Below are 23,102 nucleotides of genomic sequence, written 5' to 3'. Positions count from 1 at the left end.
GTGAACATAGACTCAGAGCACATGGTTGTGGGGATTTTAAAACATTTTCCTTAGGCTCCGAAAAAGTAAAGAATTGTTCTTTCCTTTAAGGCTGTTTTATCTTTAACCAGGAGCCATTACTGAAGTAATGGTTCAGAATAAACGTTTTATATCAATCCTTTTCCTCGCTCTTATTTTTCCTAAATCCCACATTACTTAATCCTTTTGCTTTCCATGTTTCTGCTACCTCATTGCATTATTTTTATAATCTTATCACTGTTGTGAGAGTGGGCATGTTTGCAGAGAACATTCTCTTGGTTGCTTCTAGAAAGTTTTCAGTAAGTTTTCCATAGTGGCCTGCATATGTTGTTAATGTCATAAGAAAATCCTTTCTGGTTTGTTGTTTCTCCTTTATTTCTAATGGGCATCCTTTTGAACTAAGGTTGCTGTATTTATTAATTTCTTAGAGTTTACCAGTATTGGGTTTAATCAGTGCTATTGGCAAGGTGACTAAATGAAATCCCAGAATATAAGAACTAGAAGGGACCTTATATTTCTGATTTTGAATTTAAAACAGGAGAAATAAGGGTTATTTATTCTAAAACTTGGAAGTGAGCGGATCCATTTAGATTGTCTGCTTTGTTAACAAGCATCCTGGGTCATTTTGATATCAGTAGAGCCGTGGCCACACTTGAGAGACAGAGAACCAGATCGACAGAGACAACTAAGCTTCCAAAACAAAGTATTGACTTAACCAGTATATTGATTGCATCCAGCTTCGGAAGAATAGTTTACTAATAGATGTTTTCTTTTACCCTCATCTGTACTCAAGGTCTGAAAAAGACTTATTTGTTGGGCAGAATTTAGGCAGTACAAAAATAAGGAAATTTATTTCTATTAATTTGAGTTTTGGGAAATAGAATTTTCTGAGTGAAGAAATGAGGAAATAGTTCCACGATTAAGTCCTTTTAGATCAGTCATCTTTCCTCAGAAGAGTAAGACTTAATGAGAGTCAAGTTCCAGCTACAGCTTAAATCCAGAGATCCTCCCTCCCTCCAGACTCTCTAGAGGGCTTCTGAAAGTGACTTGTGGAAAGAGCAAATATGTCTGTATGTGTAAAACAAATGATGTCTGATTTCAAAGAAAACCGAAGCTTTTATTTAATGATAAAGAATTCCCTTCAGAATAATTTGTAAGACAGGTATCCCCAGCCCTTTCAGTGTACAGTTTTCTCATTGCACCTAGATAGGACTGAAGCGGAAAATTTTATTGCGTGTGCCTCCATTTTCCAGCTCTTTAGCAAGTATGGACCTTCCTTTTTACCCAGCTATGATTGATCTCTGAGTACTATGCTTAAGTTTATGCTGTTTTATTTTGTAGCAATCACTTCACAAAGCTGCAGGGGGAAGCAGAGAGCCACTAATCGATTACAGTATGGAAATTAACTTGCTGATAGGAACCTCTTGGCCTACTCCATTGTCTATTAAACACATGCTCAGTGCATGATTATTTTAGATAATATTTTTAATGTATTAAATGCAAGTTTTTATCATTACTAATGATAGAAGGGATATACACTTCTAAGTTTCAAGTCAACTGTGTTTTTGTTACAGTCACTGACCTAAAGTAAAGGGAATATTCCTAGCCAGCCATTGCATTGAGAGAGTCTCTGGTAGAGAGAGTGGTTTTATAATTAATAAGAGAATGGAGGAGCACCTTCTGGCATTTTTGCCAAGTTACACCAAAATTTAAAGTTGTGTCAGTTGGAGTTCTCTAGGATTTTGAGTCACAGCTAGAAAGCTATCCCCTCCCTGAGGTTTGAAAAGGAATTTACCTATGTGTTTTTTTAGTGCTCGCATGCTTCACTTTTTATATTTAGATATCTAAGCCACTTGGAGTTTATTCTTGTGTACAGTGTGACATATAGATCTAATTTTTTTTCCCAAATGAGCAAGCTGTCCCAGGACCATTTTTAAAAGATTATCTTTATCTCAATGATCTAGCTAAATTTTAATAGCTAAAAAATAAATAAATAATGATAATGTCAGCTAAGACCAAGTTTGTATCCTTTTCCAAACACTCAGCTCTACCTATTTGTCAGATTATTATTTAAAACCTAATTTAGTTTATAGTGACATCATTTATCAAAACAAAAAAAACCTCATTTAGACTCAGGTTGGATCACCATTCAGAGATTTGAGTGGCAATAAAATTTCTAAATAACTGGAGAATTGATGAGTGTAAAAAGTAGAGACCATGCTGTTGAATGGTTTTCTACAATATAATGTTTCAAAGTTCTTTCGTCTTTAAGGAAGTACAGTTCCCCATGTCATGCAAAATTCTTTTTTTACCTCATGATCCAAGAAAATGATTACCTGGGAAATAAATTACCTTTTCTTTAGGACTATAAAGCATATAACTGTGTTTACCTTTTCACAGCAATTTCTGCGTTTTATTCAGTTATTTCTTCCTGCAGTTTTATTTCCACACCTGTGGAAGACAGTGTAGTCTGTGGTTACGAACATGACAGGTTAGACAGACCTGTCCTAGCTTCATCGTTTAACTTGGTATAAAGTAGAATGATAGTACCTATCTCATAAAGCTTCATAAAGATTAAATGATAGCACATAAAAGCAACCAGAAGGTGTAAGTTATAGCTATTAAGTCAAAATTCAACGTGAGTGTAGACCGCAAAATACTTAAGGGTCTGGGACCTCTAAGATTTCTCAAAAGTCATTTTTAGACGTTTCCCTTAAGGAGGCAAGCATAAGTGAATTCTGCAATTTTTCAGAAGTATGCTAACCCCAGTCAAGTATGCATAAATTATCCTCCAAGTTAATTTACGAGAAACTAATTGAATGTTTGGCTGGGAGAGAAGGAGGGGCTTACGAATTTGGAAGGGCCATGTGGGAAGCTTCTGGCGATTTGTTCTCTTTTTCTGAGTAGTAGTTATGTGTGTCTATATTTTATAAGTGTGTTAAGACATACATTGTTTTGTTTATATTTCTCCATGTGTACTTCTCATTCTATCAGTTTCTAATATTGGGTATTGAAATCTCTAACAATGTTGGATTGTTTTTCCTCTTGAATTGTGTCATTTTTTTCTTTATGTATTTTATAACCTGTTAGGTGCACATACATTTAGATTTTCTTGATTTATTGACCCCTTTATCCTGAAATGTTCCTTTTTTGTCTCTGATATTTATTATCATAAAGCCCATTGTGCCTGCTGTAGACTGAATGTTGCCATCCCCCCAAAATTTATATGTTGTAAACTGACTCTCAGTCTACATGTGTCAGGCGATGGAGCCTTTGGAAGTGAAAAGGTCATGAGGGCAGAGCCCTCATGATTTGAGTTAGTGCCCTAATAAGAGACTGAAAAGGGCTCTCTTGACCATTCTGCCATGTCACATGGTGAGGTTATAGCGAGAAGACTTATACACCAGGAAACAGGCCCTCCCCAGACACCGAATCTTCCAGCACCTTGATCTTGGACTTCCCAGCCTCTGTAATTGTGAGAAATAAATGTTCGTTGGTTATAAGCCACCCAGCCTCTGGTAATTTTGTGATAACATCCCAAACTGACTAAGACAACCACTCATCTCTTTTATGGTCACTGTTTGCATATTTTTTTCTGTCCTTTTACTTTCAACCTATTCGTGTCTATGAATCTAAAGTGTGCCCTATGGACAGCATATGGTTGGATCTTAAATACAGCCTGGCAATCCCTGTCATTTGATTGAGTGTTTAGTACATTCATATTTAATGTGTTTATTAATATAGTTGAATTTGCATCAGCCATTTTGTCTTCTACATGTCTTGTATCTTTTTTACTGTTTCTGACTTTAACTGCCTTCTTTTGTGTTATATACTGTTTTGTGTGTACCATTTTAATATTTCTAATTTTTAAGTGTGTTAGCTAAATTTTCTTAGTGATTGCTATACAAATTACATCAGGCATGTTGTTACAGTCTAGTCTGATACTGCGTGATTCCAGTAAAAAATAGAAACTTCACTTCAATGTAACTCCATTTCCTTCCCCTCTTTTGTGTGCTACCATCATCATATACATTATATCAATATATAATGTCATAATTACTCTCATATAATCTTTTTGTCTTTTAAAGACCTACCCCTGGAGTATGTAACCACTGATGGCTCTGCTCAATTGGGTTTTGTTTTTACCTTTTCTTGGTTTTATTTTTAAGTCTGGCTTTCTTGGGGTTGGTCCTGTTTCTGCACAGCTTAGTGGTCAGCCATAACTGGTCAGAGATTGTTTTCAAATATCTCAAACCAATAAAACTTCCACCTGCTGTTAGTGGGTCTGTGTGTAGATTTAGAAGCATATTCCAAGTTCAGGCAGTTTTTAAGTCTGCCCCAGTTGGACCTTCTTATGTCTCACTCAGCACATGTGCACAGGGTCCCAATATCCCAATAGGACAAGGATGTGTGAATAGCTTCAGTCCTTTCTGTTCTTCCCAAGCATGTACACCATCTTCAGCCAGGGATATTTGAAGAGTTTATCAATCAGGTGCCTCTGTGACTGTCTCTTCTTCTGTCTCCCTGTTACATGTCTGTCTGCTCCATGGTTCCCTAGTTTGCCCAAGCAGGACCGCAACTGCAGAATAGTAGAACCCCTGAACTTCTCTGTTTGTTTGCCGCTCAAATTGCTACTTACTTATACTAGGCAGGGCATATTTTGCTTTCTGCCTGGAGTCATGTCAGCCTCCTCCTGCAGTGAAATGGCTGGTTATTCATAGCCTACCTTGCCATGTTAGAACTACCATGTCCAGTGACAGGAGGAAGAAGAGAGAGCTGTCCCTAGCACGTCCACCACAGATTTCCATGGGTATCTCTTGAAGTTCAGTAGTTTTCCATGAATAAGTGTTACTTTGTTGTAAGCCTTTAGTCAATGTCTGGGTTCATACCAGATTTCCCTTGTATGTATGCTTTGACTCTGGTTTTTTGTTTTCTTTTTTTAAGATGTGTTTCCTAGATTTCTGGGGCACTGAAATGGTTGTTTTTGATGATTTTGTCCAATTTTTTAGTTGCTTTGGGGTTAGATTTGGCAGCCTCACATCGCCACATCAGAAGTCCCACATAGTAAATGTTTTACATATTTGGATATTAAAATTAATCAGGGCAGATGAGGGAAAAATTAAACCTTAAATGGATTACAAACAGGAACAAATTAATGTAACTATATCAAATTGAATATATATTAACATAATTATATCAAGTTGATTACATAGAGAATAATTTCAGTAACCTTGGACACAGTGCTCTGGCTGGACCACCTTAGAGGATGTATTCTATAGTCAACTGCAGTGGAATCCTGAACTTTCCATAGTAGTTTCATTATTCATTTAGTAATTTCAAAAATGTTTTTGTTTATTGTAGGATAGAACAAATGAGTAAGTATATTACTATTATTGGGAACCAGAGTTTTCACTGTGAGAGAAAGTAAGGACGAATCCTCGCTGCGGTGTGTACTTGTCTGGGTTCATACCAGATTTCCCTTGTATGTATGCTTTGACTCTGGTTTTTTGTTTTCTTTTTTTAAGATGTGTTTCCTAGATTTCTTAAATGAGAGGGCCTACAAGTAATGACTCCCTAGTAACAGGAGCATTTTAGCACTCAGATCTTGGTTTCTAAATGCCATCCCCCACTGAAAAGATCCAGGACTCCCTGGAGGAATGGCTAATTCCAGGCCTGGAGTAGGCAGGGTACAAATGTTGCACCTGGAACATAATGTACACCTGCAGCAAAGTCCGCTCTTAGGAGGACAGACCCAGGCAAAGGCTCGTGCGGATCCCGGAAGTGGGCCAGGGAGCCTTGGGCAGGAAATCCTAGAACGTGGGCTGAAAATGGCCCGTGGGAGGAAGAAGTGGTCAGAAGAGAGCCTTGACAGGGGCCCTTCTTGCCCAGGTCTAAGGACAGTGCAGTGTTTTATAACCCATTTAAATCACTTGGGCGCTGTGTAATATTCCAAACGTTTCACAGTGCTTTTTATTTTATATATATATTATTTTGTATATATTATATATGTTATTTTATATATTTTTTAATAACCTTTGAGGCAGAATTGAATTCTCAAATTAGAGGTATTATATACAGTTTGCATTCAGTGGAAGACCTTGTGAGCAAGGAAGTGAAAGGCATCCCTGGGAAGGGCATGTGGTTTGTGCTTAGACTTTGAAAATAGGAAAATTTGGTTTGGGCAATTGAAAGATGTGGAAGAGCAACAAGGGCATCTCGTGCATACGTGAAAGAACAGAATGAAGACTAAGCACGGTGAGTTTTGAGAGACAATAAAGATCGGATTGCTTAGAAGAGAGGACCGGCATAGGATAGTAACAGGAGATAAGAAGGTTGGAATGGAAGTTTGATGTAGTGTGAAGGACAAGAGATTTGAGTCTTGATTTCCTCACTTGTAAAATGGGTAAATACCTCCATTCCCACCTCTCAGAATTGTCTTGAAAAGCAAATGAGCTAATGTATGTAACGGCAGATTTTAGGCAGTGAAATGCTATACTGGTACAGGTTATATTGAACTTTGAATACCAGGCCAGGTTCCAGAGTGTAATGGTTGGCACCCTGGACTCTGAATACCAGGCCAAACAGTCTGCAGTTGTGCTAATAACTGTTGAGAGAAACTCCATTGATCAAGGATATTGTCTGGAGTTTTCCCTGACAGTTCCTGTGATGATTTTATGATGCAGAGTAATGTCACTGTTTTCCTCTGAGTTTACAGTCCTGGCAAGGAATACAGAAGTAAAGAGTCCTGTAAAGTTTCTTTGGTTCCCATAGTTATGGAGATGGAATTCTAGCACAGAAGTTTCCCTGTGAGCCCTCTCCCGAATGTGTTAAAAGGCATTGAGGGCTCCTCACCCATTAGAACCTGGACAGATTTGCACCCGATAATGCTGCAGAGTATCGGCACTCATTTGTGTATGACTGCCCCTGCCACTTAGCATGCTAAGTAAGACTTACGCAGAATAAAATCTGTCCTTGGATCCCAGTAGCATTACACAGTATGCGTGCCATCTTTGAGGAAAGACTGTGTTCCAGCAGCAGAATAAACCCTAGTCTTTGTACTAGGATCAAGTTGGTCTCTTGGCACAGCTGGGAGATAGTGCAGCTTTTTCCTCAGAGTCCTATTTTTAGCTGTTTCCAAGGAGATGTTCAGCATGATATTGATAATTGCATTAATTCTCAATACGCAATCTGTGGGAGCAGCAGCTCCTTTCCAGTGTTGCTTAATGGGTCACTGAGTTGTGATTGATCAGCCAAAAAAATAAAATGCCTTCCTAAGGATAATTGGCTTTAGAAATTGTTGTTCTGGGGCCTTTTTCTTTGCCAGTTCATCTTGTAGTCCTAGTTTTAAAGACACTACGAGCTTTTCTTGGGCTGACCATAATTCCTTCTTAGGCATATCTTGGATCTAGGCTTTGGTTAGGATCTTAATGTTCTAAATTTACTGACGAATGATTTAAACTCACACATAACTTCACAAGAGTCTGATCTGGCGGTGTGAGTGATTCATCTGTGTTGAACATTCCTGGTGAGTTGGTACTGGAGAAGAGATTGGCTGCTCAGGGTTGAAATAACTTAACTGGATTTATTATGGGGTTTTCTTGGTGTACAGCATCCAACACCACCCCCCTTCCTTTTTGGAGGAATTCATCTGTGTCATAATCTTGTCGAATGGCAGTACCCCATGTCCTTCACTCTGTTCTCTGACAGCCAAGGTATGTGACCCTCACTTGGCTCATTGGATGCTTCTGATCAGGACTTTGAATCTTGATGGGGCAAAGAGGAGGGAATGATTAGAATTCATCTGCTACTATTATAGCCCAGCCTTGGCCAGACTCTTCACTAAAAGACACTTAATGCTTTCTTCCTTCTTGACTTAACAGAGCTGCCTTAAGTTCTGCCTGTTTTCTAAGCCTATATTTTAGGCCTCCCATTGATTGTATGAACCTCCAATATCTTTCCAGTACATCTGCCCCCTTAAAATTTTTTTGCCTAAGATTGTCTTTTTGCTTGCATTCCAAAATCCTAACTGATACGATAGAACACATTACAAGCACCTCCCTCCTGGGCAGTACTAGGTAAATGTGGCCACCTTCTTATATTTGATTCTCACCACCACCACCACCTATTTTGTTTTTCTGTACTCCTTAGAATAGCCCTTCTTCTTAAAATTAATTATATCTGTATCTGCTGTACATCTAGTACGTAGCAGATACCATAACAATTAGATCAGTTTATACCTACCTTTTAGTTTTTTTTGAGATTCATCAAGTGCTCTGTTTCGTCCAGAGTCTAATAGGCATTCGGGAAGCACCATAGTCTCAACATATTTGCAAGTCTCCAGAGACATAAACAAAACGAAACACTCTCAAAAGGTGGCAGGCAAGCAGTCGCTCCTGCCAGTTCTGCTTGTGCCGACCATACTGCTAAGATGTTCAGGGCTGAAAGCACACAGGGACTCAGCATGTGTCATCTTTGCAGAAAAAACATTCATTTTGCCTTTGAGTTTGATGAGTGCTTCACCGTCTGTGTGAATTTGAGTTGTTAGAAGAGGCTAAGAGAAAACAGGTTTATCTGGGTTTCTTCAAATTTCCTGCTAATAGCATGCTGCCCTGACCCTGCAGATGAGGCTCGTCCCCCATAATGTGCTCCACTGGCATGCATTCCAGTGTCTTCATGATACAAACCACAATTGTAGCTCAAGAAGTATTGTTACTTATTTTACAGAAAAATCACAGCTCATATTTACTGAGCCCTTATGTTCCAGTCACTGTATTGTGAGCTTTACATTCATCATCACATTAATCCATAAAGCTATCAAAGCCTCATCTTTTAGATGAAGAAACTCAAGTTCAGAAGGATCTGGAACTTGTCCAACATCATGCAATTAATAAGTATCAGGTCCAGAATTTGAATTTACAGAGATAAGCATACCAGTGGATGTGTTGTTTAGTTTCAGTATGAGTAAATAGAAATTAAATTATACCTGAATTACCATTCCACATATAAGATAGAAGCATAGGAAACCTGGGTTTTGTGTTTTAAACATCAAGAATGAGATCGATGATTAGGCAGATGGTCATGTGGTTTTCTCTCTATCTGTGGGAGATTTAGATAAAACTGACCCATTTCTTAAGTTGCTGCCTATTAAATAGCCTGATATGTAAGGAAAGCTGACCTTTTTGTCCACTTACAATAATAATGTAGCAAATGATGTAATTTTCTGGTTTCTTTTAGAAAAGAAGAGAAGAGAGCACTAGACTGAAGGAGGAGGGAAATGTGCAGTTTAAGAAAGGAGGTAAGAGAACTATTTCAGCATTGATGTCTGGTCATTTTGACTCCTTATTCTTTGGTAGAGTCGGGAGAAACCCCAGAGAGCATTTGGAAACAACCAGGAACCTAAGCTGCTAACAGTGCAGCACTGCCTCCCAGCACCTTAGAATAGTGTTTCATACCACATCCAAATCGTTCTTAGCTGACAGTGACCAGTTACCATGTGTCTCTTGGCACAGGCATAATTTTTCTTTTCTGTAATCCACTATCTATAAGTCCAGAAGTTAGAAAAATCTCTTCGGTTGTTGCTTTGGAAAACTCTAATCTGGGATGTTAAAAGTCTCTGCATTGCTGTAAAAACAGGACCCCATTCTTCACTTTGTAATAGCGCTATAAAAACTGGCCCAATGGTTCCAGCAGAACCTAGGGAAGAATTTTGCTTGTACTTGGGTGATCTTTAATGTACCTTTTTCTTTGGACGCCTTAGGTAGAGTGATGCCATTCCTGTCCCTCTGGATTTCCTGCATGTGCTTAGGGATAAGTCGGGTCCAACCTGATAATTTGGGGGAACTATTTGATCCTATCATAGCCTTTATCGCCTCTCATAAAGATATGCTTTAGAAATCTAGGAGTAACATTTCCCCCTAGTTATTTTTAGGTTTAAAATCTTTTTTCTTATATCCTGGTTAGCAATCATCACTTTTTTTTTCTAAGAGAACTAATGGTTCTGATTTTGAAAACATATCTCTTTGTATTAATATTAAATCTTTCAAACCTGAGAAAGGAGTGACTAGACAATGTTTTTTTAGTACTCTGACGATAATACTGTGTGCAGCAATGAATATATACATTTTTCACCATTTTCTCTTTTAAGGTCTTTAGTCAACTACTGATGTTTACATGATTGTGTTTAGCCCCACGAAAAGTCTCTCCAGGCATTTCATGGAAGCAGTTTTAGCCAGGTTGACTATGAAAACACAATATCTTTAATGAAAACATAACACGTGGAATTTTTTTCTTCATCCCAGGCCATTTATCACAGACTTCAGTCACTGTCCTCTGTCTAGTTCTCAAATCCTCCTTCAAAACTCCCTACCAAATTGATAAGCTAAATGGAAACTGAACATATAGAACACCGTATTTGAGACCTTTGTCCTGTGAATGGAAAGCTATGCATTCTGAGATCCTGTGGAATACAGTAATATTGGGAATAAAATCATAATGACCTCTCACCTTTTACCTTATCCTCAGATTATATAGAGGCTGAAAGTTCCTATAGTCAGGCCCTTCAGATGTGCCCATCCTGCTTCCAGAAAGACAGGTCTGTTCTATTTTCAAACAGAGCTGCTGCAAGGATGAAACAGGTATGTATCTGTGACCTTTTCTTTTTAATTTGCAGTGTTTTCATAGGGTAGCTTCTCGCCACAAACTAGCATAGGGGCTTAAAGTCCCTTTCCTGCCCATGTATGTCTCTGATCTAAAGTGGCTGAGTGAACATTTGCATGGGAAGGCTGGCGAAGTTTCCACCAAACTAGGGCAGGTTAATGAGGCAAAAACCCAAGTAGTGCATGTCCTAGAATAGCTATGGTGGCTTATTTTAGGCCTCTGAAGTTCTGAAGACTCAAAGGGAAACACTGATTAAAACTCTGGACTTCAAGATACTTATTCCTAAGATTCTGATGTTTTTGTTGAAAGTATAGATGTGAGGAGAAATGCCCAAAAGTTAGGGTGAGGGTAGCCCTTAAATGTATAATAGGTGTTGGGGAAAGTTAGAAACCTTGTGTGTTTCCAAAGGATCGAGCACCTGGTGTAGCAGGGTGAATGTGGAGTACAGTCGTATTTGTTTTATGTCGTGTTGGTATTAAAAGTTAGACTTGTTGATTTGTCTGATTCCTATTTAGTCAACTTGGTAAATTTTGCTGGATTAAAATGAGGAGTTTTGAAAAACAGTACATCTGTTTAATTATCACTACTATGTCCAAGGCACAAAGGGTAGGTTATTTATCTAACATACCTTTAAGCAACCACAAAGCAAGCTCGGTAGACTAGGTGAAGTGATTTTTTGTTGGTTTTGTTTAGGTCAGGTATCTCCATCACTTTCTCTTTGATGTTGCCTGAAATTCTCTTGTGCCCCTATTGAAATCACTTTGAATGACCAGGGGTTTAGTTTGGTTTGGTTTGGTTTGGTTTTGATTTGTTTAATCAGGAGTGGGCGTGGCGGGGCATGCTTGAATGCTTAGACATGAAGAATGTTTTTTAAAAAACTGCACTAGTATGTTTCATTATTGGAGTCAGTCTCTAAAGTGAAGTATTTTTAGAGCGATTCATGTGGCAAAGGAGAAGAAATAATTCTAGAGTATACAAACAGACATTTTGTATTAGATAGAACAATTAAGTATATTTAAAACAATGTTCATTAATGTATTCTACCATCAATCAGAATTCACACCTAACAGTTTTTACACATTTCACACCTAACAGAATTGGAAAATTCTGATCTTTTGCTTTTGCTTCTGGGAGACATCTTGCCGTATTCTCAGACTGGAAATTGTTGTGAAATGGAATCAAGGACACCTTCGATGTCAGGAGATGCACCAGACCCATCTGACTCCTGGGACTTGACATTCTCTGTTTCCATAATTGCCAAGTTATTGATACTGCTGGGGTTGGACTGGCATAATCGTCTAGTTCTTGAGTTAGGGCACTGTACGTATGGTCTTTTGTCTGTCAGCATCTGAGGAAACTGCAAAAGAGTTTCTCTGATTGTTTCCTTTACAATCACAGGGGGTCAGGTTGAGTTGTTTGTTTTGTTCTTTTAAATTGTACTCAATATTTTAAGAAGATGCTAAAATTAGAGACTTGAAAACTTCCAGGATTAATGCAATAAAATAATTTAAGGACCATATTCTGAGTTTTTTAAGGATGTGATGGGTTAACTGCTTTAAGAAGAGTTTCTGAAAGGAAGGTTTGCAGGCTCAGCATCCCTGACCCAGTACCTCTGGCCAAGCTTAACATTTTATATCTAGAGAGAGAAAAGGCAAACTGGGCTTAGAGTAGTTTTAGCTCTGTGCCTAGCGACACAAGAGCAGACAAAGCCCTAAAAGAATAGGCTCTAAATTGAGAAAAGCTATTGTCTTATATGTTATGGCCATTGTTTTATGTATGTATATAGACATATAAATTACGAAAAGATGGTAAATAAGTTCTAATTCTCCCCCTCCCTCCTCCCCATAGAGCCTGCCACTCTAAGCCTCAGGCAACAGCTGGGTCCCCTGAGGTGTTAGTAGACTGTGAGCCTTAGACAAAGAATTCTGCAGTAAAATGCTGTAATTTCTGGGTCTGCAGAGGCCAATTGTTGGTAAGATGCAGTGCAACTCAGTAATAGTTTCTTAGGGGCATAAAATACCACAAAAGATGGACACATAAGTTGGAAAGATTCACTCCTATTTTAGAACTTTAAAATATGAAATTGTGAGTCTTAGGTATATAGAAATCTGATAAGTTGGGGAAATACTGATTTATACCAAGTCACACAGATTTCTTTACTACAGGACCTCTTAGAGCTTCTAATATGTAAATTGCTACAATGAACATGGGAAGAGGTATAATATAGTGTTTCCCAGACGACTCTAGAACCTTTTGTGTTTATTGTGGACATAATATTGACCATTTTAAAGTTTACGATCCAGTGCCCCTAAATATGTTCATAAATGTTATGCAGCCATCGCTATCTGGTTCCAGAACTTTTTTATGACCCCAAATGGACACCCTGTACCCATTGCTCTAAAATATTCTGCAGAAATATTTGATATTTGCTACAGTAGCCATTATAGAAGTATTGAGCATTCGTTTGAACTAACATTTCGGTACTATTGTAAAAAACTCTAATTTGGGGAAAATAGACATTTTAGACCTAGAAGAGTTAAATAGCAGGTTAGTGTCAGAGCTGGACTAGAATCTAGATCTTATGATGTCTTAGTGTTCTTACTTACCACTGCACCATGCTTCTAGATTCAGCAAGTTAAATTATCTTACTTGGTGAATTGTTTTGTATTTTTGTTTCATCAGTGAATAAATTATGTTTTATAAGGGAGACTACATGACAAGCCACACTGTGTGTGTGTGTGTGTATGTGTCTATAGATGGACCAACTGTATAGTTTCTGGAAGATACCACATTGAGTATGATGATATAACTACTAGCCAGAGAGGAGGGTTGTTAATTCAGTTATTCATATATCTGTCATTTGCCGTATTTATTGGTCACAAAGTTTTCTCAGTGTCAGCATTCTAACGTAAAGTGTCTTGCAAATGTAGTAGGTCAGCGACAGTCTTGAAAGATGCTTTCAGAAGAAGCTACTTGAATAATTTGTTAACAGAAGACTTTCAAGTCAGCTGTCACCATGTTTTGAATTTCAGCTTGGAAGAAACTTGCATGTTTTTGTGTGATTACTTTAAAGTGCATTTGTGCTTCTCTATAAGCAATTATTAATGTCATTGAGCCTTTGGGCCATTAAGATAGAACTAGGGCAACACATATTAATGTTATATTTCCTTTTAGGACAAGAAAGAGATGGCCATCAGTGACTGCAGCAAAGGTACCACTTTTTGGTCTTGTTACATGTTGACATACAAGAGCATTTCCTTGGCTAGACAGAGACAGGCTCTCAGTCAAGCATGGTCTTGTGCGTGTGTACCCTTCCTCTCAGACTTTCAAAGAGGCAGCTCTGTTTCAACCTTCTTAGAGGTACCGTATTGTAGTCATCGTAGTGTAAGTGTGCTTTTGAATAGGTAGTCCAGTCAGTTTATCCTGTGTTAGTAAATACGTAAGGAAAAATTCAAAGCTACCATGGCAGCAGAATCTCGTGGAACAGAATTTACTTCCTGTAGTGTCCACGTTACTTTGAAATTAAAATTGAAGGTCCTAGCTGCTATTAGGGCTATTGGATCTGTGCGTTTGGAGGTAGGGGGTGGGAGGGCAGTTTCTTTTAGGAAATTGGTACTCTTCGGGTATAATAATTCTTCCAGACCTACTTGCATCATTTCAATTACTCTTTTAGGTTCCACACACCGAATCAAAGCTTTGTTGTTATCTGAATTCCATTAGGGTGTTTTCATCCCACCAACTTTTCAAGACACCCCCAGACTTAGGATTATTATTGTTTTGTTTTGTTTTTCAAAACTTTCCTGATAGGCCAGACAGTTGTCTTGTCTTCTAACCAGCTTTGTGTAGAGAACGCACATAATCACTTTTTCTTGCATCTTACTACCCTCATGAGTTTCTAGCTAATTATTACTTTGTGTTTTTCTTTTCTTTTTTTTTCTCCCAGTTTTCCTTTGGATAATAGAGTGAATTGTAGGATTAGAAAGAACCTTATATGTTATGCAGTCCAACTCTCATACTAAGCCTGAATTCCCTCTGCCATCCTCTCTGTGGGGGCTTTCTTTTTGTTATTTTTGGTATTTATAGTATCTGAATGAAATGGTTACTACATTAGAATCAAGCAAACTACTTTTGATCTGTTACTATCTTGGGCTGGAACTAATTCTGAATGTACTGTTTCCTTTGGAGGAAGGTGTTTAACCTTAATTTAACTTTAATCTGTGTGAGATGTGTGGGTTTGAAGACTTTAAATTAAGAACAAGCTGCTGATTTTCAGAGCTCCTTTCTGTGAAATCAAATGGTGAAGAAATGTCTTGCAAGCTCAATTAGCAGAGTATACACTAGGAAACAGGATTCATATCCAGCTGTAGCCCTAAGTGTGGGAGCCCTGTCAAAACAAACAAACAAACAAAAACGAAAGGTAGGGGAGCCAGAGTGTTTGGATTTTGTTAAACCAATATTCATGTGCTTATATGTAGTCATTATTGGCTACATGCATTGTACCTGTATGCAGAATACTTTGACATGAGGAGGATTTATTCATATTAAGGACCAACGCAGACACACTCCCACTCAGTTCATAAACTTTGGCACAGGACTTAACAGCTTATTTCTGGGTTCATATTGGAGTCACTACTCATCATAGGGAACAATATATATTTAATGCTTCTAACCTTAGGATTTTCAGCCTTGGCATAGGTAAAGGTTAAGTTCATTTTCTTTATATAGATTGAAAAAGAAAATCACATTAGAGTTATATGATGATTTTAGATGTTTTTATAAAGTAATGGTGGGGAAAGTTTCTACTTTTCAATATATATTTGCATTATTAGAAATGATCCACTAGTTGAGAAGGGAGAAATATCTGGGTAAAAATGTAAATTGGGGAGTTCTGTTTTTTGTAAAAGATATAGTAGAGGTCATTGGAGTATTTTTCCTGTGAATATTATAACTGGGGATATTTTAAAAGAATATGATGTCCTGAGCTCAGGGGAGATTGACAGCGTGTACGTTGAGATGCTGAATAAGATTGGGTTCTCCGAAAACCTCCTGAACAGTATCCCCTCCAGCTACCGTACTATGTCTCTGATCCTCTTCATTGAAAGAATTGTCCGTACTTGCTGTCTGCTTTAGAGCCCACCTCCCATTCTCTCCTCACCCCATACCCATTCGGCTTCTGTTTCATTCATGCCACTGAAACCCATCTGGTAAAGGTCACCAACAACTTCATCTTGCTCAGGTCAATAGCTGCTTCTCTATCCTCAACTTACTTGACCTCCCAAAGGCATTTAGTACAGTGTATCATGCCTCTTTTTTTTTTTTTTTTTTTTCCTATTTCATTGGCTAGTCCTCTTCCTTCTCTTTTGCTGGCTTCTCTGTCAGCCTCAACATTTTGGAAGTCCCTAGATGTTAGTCCTACATACGGCCCTTTTTTTTTCCCCCTTCTATATTTTCTCCCTATACAATCTCATCCAGTTCAGACACTTTAAAAATCATCTCGATGCTACAGTTTATGTTTTCAGCTTTTCCCTGTGGTCTGGAGCCCATTGCAAAGTTGACATCTCTTCTTGGATGAATGTCTGTCTGATAGGCATTGCATATTTATGGTGCCCGGAACAGACTCCGTTGTGTACACACACACACTCCTACCTTGAACCAACACATGCGCAGAGGATTATTAGAAGGTTGGGTAAAGGAAAGACTATTATGTACCCTGAAGGGGCTGGAGCAGTAGTTTGATGGAACAGTGAGGGTTTAGCTCAAACTGTAACCTCAGTAGTGGAGGCCTAGAGAAAAGGGAATGATAGCAGTGTCGGCCACCAAACTGTTTTCCCTCAACTCTTTAATTTGTACCTTCCAGTTCTCTCTTTCTCACTGTGCACTTGAGCTCTGTGTTCGGGCCTATTCTGAACTGGGTGAAGGACAAGTAGGTGAAAACCAGGTCTCGGGATATAGACCAGGGTTTGGTAAACTACAGCCCCAAGCTGAATCCAGCCTGCCACCTGCTTTTGTACAGCCCATGAGCTAAGAATGGTTTTTACATTTTTTAATGGTTGGAAATAAAATGAAAAGAGAAATAATATTTCATGACACATGAAAATTATGCAAAATTCAAATTTCTGCATCCATAAACAAAGGTTTATGGGAACACAGCCACCTCGTTTGTTTAGGAATTGTCAGTGGTTGCTTTCATGCTACGATAGCAGAGTGGAGACAGAGACGTCTGTCCTGCAAAGCCTAAAATCTTTACAATCTTACCCTTTACAGAAAAAGTTTGTCGACTCCAGGGATAGCCTTTGACAAATGACTCTTCTTTTTAGACCCTGGAGGATGGTTAATAAACTTGATATAGCTGAGGATGTATACGCTCTTTTTCTTCACGGTAACAATTATTTTTTCTCTTTTTACAGCCATTCAGTTAAACCCCAGCTACATCAGGGCCATATTGAGGAGAGCGGAGTTGTATGAGAAAACTGACAAGCTAGATGAAGCCCTGGAAGACTATAAATCCATATTAGAAAAAGATCCATCAGTACACCAAGCGAGAGAGGCTTGTATGGTAAACCTGATTTTTCTTCTTTTCCGTATGTTGCAACACAGTGAATCTTAATCCTTTGGGACACAACTACATTCCATTTCTGTGCTTTTGAGGAGTTTATCAAAATATATGGGCAGTAGAAGTTTGAAATGGTGGCCATAGACTCATTGTGACCATCTACCATTTACTCTCCATTCTCAGTGTTATCTATGTAAACCTTGGATCTATCTCTAGGGTTGACAAGAACTTAATTTCATGATGGGCTAGGAAAATCTTCTCCATTGTAGTTGTACAGTTCAGACCAAAGTACATCTTAGTGTTTATAGGTAGTAATAAACTTCTGGTTTTCTATCCACCCTTTTCTTATTCATTTACCAAGTTTCTGTTGTCGTATGCCCAACACATATCCAGTTGATTATATCCTAAATTAACCTTATCTTTCTTAAAATGACCTTTACTCTTGTCCTTTGCACTGCAAAAATCCTTTTGCTTCTAAACGTCGTAATTTTATGTCATTCGTAAATTAGCTAAATGTCGCTGGTTTTGCCCCCTTTAGAAATAACTCCAGATTTGTACTTTTAGCACCATTCTGTGGCTGTCCCTAATGCACAGAGCAACATGTACTCTAAAGGAGGTGCTACTGAATTGGATGTGCACATGTTATTGCCCCAAAATAATGGATGTTCAGATAGATTTGAGAAACACTGGCTTTAACCACCAGGCTTGCAGAGAGCCATTAGTGGGGAGGGGTCTGCCATGAGCCCGGGGTGCAACAGAGAGATCACAGGCCAGCAGACAGGAGGCAGAAAGCTACAGGCTTGTTTTATTTAAGCCAACTTTTTGTTTTTTAATTGAGAGCACCTGCCAACATTTAAAAATGGGGAGATTTTACTAGATAAAAATCTAAGTCAGACTCCTCTTGAAAACTGGAAGATGTGGACATACTGGGTTCTTCCTAAACCGTGCGCGTCGGCGTTGGGCTGGAGCTCTCCGGTTCCACCGCTGACCACATCACTCCCTGTTGCCTTCCACCGAGTCCTCTAATCACCTGTTTCCTGTATGGCCCCTGCTCTGCAGGATTTGCCACTTATTTCACCATTCATTATTCTGCTGTGCAGACCTAAGAAATAAATGTTGACTGATCTTTCTGCATTAATATCCTAGGTGGTTTGAGTTTTGTTTTGCTCTGTTTTTATACATACTCGAGGCACATTCTTTCTATTATAACAGATCTTTTATTTATCTAGACATGGAGTAATGGGAGACCACCTGGCTTGGGTAATTAAAATACATAAGAAATTTAAAACCAGTTTTAATCCTTTATCTGACTTTAACATGTCTCTGATTGGTGGTATGACTGACTGAATTTGACATGAGGAAAGGGAATACTTAAAATCTTGGCTAAATTTTTGATATCTTTTATCCTTGTCAAATTAGTTTTAAGTCTTGTATGAAAAGAAGCCTTTTATGCTAGTTGTTATAAGCATAAAGAATGTATTTTATTTTGAATTATTGTAACTGAGTTATTACTGAAATTCTTGGGGTATTACTGGAGTACTTGGGGCCAATTACAGAGCTAAAAGTGGCCACAGGAGACTCTACTCTAGATCAGTGGTTCTCACTGGGGTCGATTTGGTTCCCAGGGATATTTGGCAATGTCTGGAGACACTGTCATGAGTGGGAGGTGCTATTGGCATCTAGTGGGCAGAGGCCATTGATACCATAAACACCCTGCAGTGAACAAGACAGCTCCCCACAACAAAGAATTACCTAGTCCAAAATGTCAGTAGTGCCAAAGTTGAAAAGCACTGAGCTAGATGATCATATAGGAGCATCCAATATTGATCTGACCCTTTCTCAACAAACTAGATAATATAAAGAAGGGACTTCAAGTTAAAAAATACTAATGACAAAAATAATTAAAAATACAAATATCACTCATAATCCTACCACCTAAATATATCACTGTAAACATCCAGTAAGTATTCTTTCAGACATTTTTTTGTATGTATTTTATAGAGGTCCTCCTTGGCCTCTGTTGTCAAGAACTGAGAATACAACAGTGAACCAAACAAAAGCTCCTGTCTTCGTGCAGCCCACCCACAAACACTTGGTTTTTTTCTTTCATATCACATCTGTACTTAACCTGATCTCACTTTCACATTAGGTTTTTAATGTTTCTCAAATTCAAAATAAAGCTGAGGGATTTTGTTTTTTACCAATTCTTTTTTCTCCTCTTTTTTCCTCAGAGATTACCTAAGCAAATTGAAGAACGTAATGAAAGACTAAAGGAAGAGATGTTAGGTAAGTCACTTGGCAAACGATGTCAGTTTGTTGTTACGCGTTAATAGTTTGAATGGCTAGACTCTGTTCTTCCTAAATACTGCATAAGGATGACACCTACTATAGGAGAGCCTGGAGGGGAGAAGTCACTCTGCGTGACTCAGCCCCACCAGGCTTTCAGGCCTTCTTCTCTCCCTGTCCCAGGTGACGTGACTGTGGTTCACGGGCTGTGAGATCCTTGGAGGGTAGTCACTCTTGAGTGCAAATTAATGTCACTTCTCAAGAAGTCGAGCAGACTTTTTTGCAGTGGACTGTGCTATTTTTAGTGCTAGTTTCTCTGGGGATGATGGCTTCTGCTGGGGACTAGCAGTTAAAGATTAAAAAACTGCTGAATACCATTTGTCATCGGCATTTACGACGTGATTATTTAACAAAATGAGCTTTTATTTAAGTTCATTAATCTTTGACCTGCTTTTTCTTTTCTCTCTGTAAGTTGACTTCTTTTTCATTAGAAGACCTGTGTACCCCTTCCTTGGGGGAGGTGGGGATCCTGATTGGAATTATGAATGGATAGAACATACTTGCCCCTCCCTTCTCGGCCTGTCATTTACGAATATCAGAATAGGAGTGGAGACCCAGAGTGGCATAATACTCAACAGTGTCTTGTAGTTTTCAGTTTATAGGTCCTTCACAGCCTTTGTTTATTCCTAGGTATTTTATCCTTGTTGTTGGAATTGTAAATGGGATTGTTTTCTTCATTTCTTTTCCTGATATTTCATTGTTAGTTTATAGGAACGTAACAGACTTCTGTATATTGATTTTGTATCCTGCAACTTTATTTTATTTGTTTATTGTTTCTAATAGTCTTTTGATGGAGTCTTTAGAGTTTTATATATGTAAATAGTGACAGTTTTACTTTTTCATTCCCAATTTGGATGCCTTATATTTCTTTCTCTTGCCTGATTACTCTGGCTAGGACTTCCAATACTGTGTTGAATCACAGTGGTGACAGTAGGTGTCCTTGTTTTGTTCCTGATCGTAGAGGAAAATTTTTTGGTTTTTCACCATTGAGCATGATATTAGCCAAGCGTTTATCATATATGGCCTTTATTATGTGGAGGTACTTTTTATTCTATACCCCTTTTATTGAGTGTTTAATCATAAATAGATATTATGTCTTGTCAGATGCTTTTTCTGTATCTGTTGACGTCATTTGATTTTTGTCTTTTATTTTGTTAATGAGGTGTATCAAGCCCCAGTGATCTTAAGGAGGTGAAAACAAATGGCATTCTGGCTCTCCTCAGACTACTGACTGCACAGTCAGGATCTCCAAAGAGAAATTATGCAAAATGTGTCAGTGGGGTTATCATGACATATAATGTTGCTTAGAGGCACAGAAACTACTATTTCTCAGAACTGGATCCAGTGACAAGCATTGATCTCTAGTCGTCAACGTTCTTGTCTGAGCTCAGGCAGTCGTGGGCTCTTCTCTTTGCCATGGGATCTTATCTGATGAGATCCTAACAGTAAGGGACACTTTGGCACTTTCAGGCTGAGTGATGGTGCCAGATTTGCTACAAGTGGAAATAAGGAGACCTGATTACTGCCCAGATAGGGAGACATAGAATTTTCCAGCCAGTAGAAAGTGTGGCAGATGGGCTAGTTTGGCAGATGATCCTGGCTTGGGTACAAGAAGCTGCTTTAGTCTCTGAGCGCCCGACCTGACTCGCTAAACAGTAGCAGGAAATTCATGAGTGTGATTGTGCATCTCTACTCAGGAGCGTGATCTCCACTGAAGGTGCTTCTCTGCCACCACCTTAAACAGCAAAGGGTGAATTTTTCAGACATTAAAAACTTGTTAGGCCTACCATAAAGTCCTGCTCTGTTCCCTTATGTCCCGACTGACCCCACTCAGATTTCAGAGCTGCTTTACCCAACATCGTAGACATTCACGTTTGTTCAGTGACTAAATGGCCTCTCCAATAATGTTGCACTCACTCTCTGTCAGAACCACCTCTAGGCCTCTCCTCTTCTGGTTCATGCTTCACTTTGCCACAACATCATCAGTCTTGAAAGCTCAGTTCTTAAACCATCAATGGCACCAGAATCAGCCCACGGGGCCTTGCTCGTGGGAACCTGGTGCAGTGCACCCTCCAGCCTGCCTTTCAGCCCACTGGACACACCACTCGCTCTTGCCTACCTGTCTCTACATTTACTCAGACCATTTTGCCTGCACTACCCACTTCCTCTGTCTCAAATGGTTGCAGTCCTTCTATTCTTTGGTGGCGATTCAGTGCAAACTCTCCTGCACCCCAAATCTTCCCTCCCTGCCCAAGCTGAAAGGAGTCCTCCTCTTACTGACCCTCATAGCATTTTATCTCAGCTGTTTATCTCGGCTTCTGTGTGTATGTCTTACCTTCCCCATCACATCTAAGATTATTTTGGTGTAAAAACCGTGTCTTATATTTTTGCATCTCAGCCACATGCAGCAAATGCCACACATACATACTTAGGACATACTGGTTGAATTAAAGTTAGGTAACTGCATGTCTTCTCTGACATGGAGACTATTTAATCACGGGTCTTTATTAGTTTCTGCTACGTGCCAGGTGCTTCAGCAAGCAGAACTTCTCATACTGTTCTGCTGTTCTGGAGATAATAGCGAAGCTCTTACATTATAAAGGCAGGAATATGAGAAAAGGACAAAGAGTGATACCACATGTGTGAGGTTGGGTCCTCAGAAACAGAGGCCGAGGTTGGGCTGCACGTACACCGAATCCACTGGGGGAAACACCTGCACGGGGCAGTGGGGCAGAGGGGCGGGAGCGGGAGTGCTGGGGGAGCTGGCAGAGCCCTGTGAGGAGAGGGAAGTTGGGTGGGAAGAGTGCTAAGAACGTTTCAGCAAAGCCATGGGGGCCAGAGTTGCCCATCATTGGAGTCTCTCACCTGTCCCTGTCACGCACTGTCATTGACTGAGAGCGGCCATGGGACGCGTGGCCTCTGCACGGAGCACAGCACCTGTGCTCCCTGCATTTGGAGAAGCGCATTTTTTGGCTGCACTCCATAAGGTCAGCTGAGCTCAAAGTTCAAGGCTCCCTTTGGTGGGCGGGTCCTTCAGCCTGTTAGGCAAAGTGAGAGCCTGCAAAAGGCCCCAGTTCTCCCTCTCCATCTGCAGTTTCTGCAGTTCGAATCCTTCCCGTGGCTTTGCTGCCATCTCTAGAACAGCAGCATGCCGTCACCCTGGAACTGCTCACCGTCCTTCAGAGCAGCTCTCCTGAAACGCCACCTTCCCCACGCCCTGCATGTCCTGAGAGCACCCTCTGTGCACACCTCAGTCTGTGTCTGTGTCTGTGTCCTCCAGACTGCAAGCATCTCAAAAGCTGAGAATAATTCTTCTTTAGATTCCAGTGCCTCACATAGTAGATATCAAATAAAGTGCACACTTGGCACTTGAAATTGTTTTGTGGGCACTGGAGAGGGACGTACAGTGCTCCCTCCACTCAGCTAGTGGCCCTTGAACAGAGGCTCCTCCAAGGTCAGAGCCGCCCGTCTTGGGGAGTGTGATGGGAGCAGCTTGAGATTCGTGCTCACTCTTGTCAGGAGCCAAGGA

The 23,102-nt window shown here is 39.5% G+C and overlaps 1 protein-coding gene across 2 annotated transcripts in view; it reads left to right on the top strand.

The window, feature by feature from the left end:
* TTC1 (tetratricopeptide repeat domain 1) overlaps nucleotides 1-23,102 on the top strand; it is a 34,300-nt gene that overhangs the window by 8,594 nt on the left and 2,604 nt on the right. For both annotated transcript variants that reach the window (XM_011356719.2, XM_023528616.1), the window contains exons 3-7: nucleotides 9,253-9,313; nucleotides 10,540-10,652; nucleotides 13,849-13,885; nucleotides 17,082-17,230; nucleotides 19,459-19,513. In XM_011356719.2, coding sequence (XP_011355021.1) covers nucleotides 9,253-9,313; nucleotides 10,540-10,652; nucleotides 13,849-13,885; nucleotides 17,082-17,230; nucleotides 19,459-19,513 — 415 coding nt within the window. The remainder of the gene's footprint in view (nucleotides 1-9,252; nucleotides 9,314-10,539; nucleotides 10,653-13,848; nucleotides 13,886-17,081; nucleotides 17,231-19,458; nucleotides 19,514-23,102) is intronic.

Source organism: Pteropus vampyrus, unplaced genomic scaffold, assembly GCF_000151845.1.
Source record: "Pteropus vampyrus isolate Shadow unplaced genomic scaffold, Pvam_2.0 Scaffold30, whole genome shotgun sequence".
Lineage (NCBI taxonomy): Eukaryota > Metazoa > Chordata > Mammalia > Chiroptera > Pteropodidae > Pteropus > Pteropus vampyrus.
The sequence above is the reverse complement of the archived record's forward strand: the minus strand, read 5'-3'. Positions and strand labels throughout refer to the sequence as shown.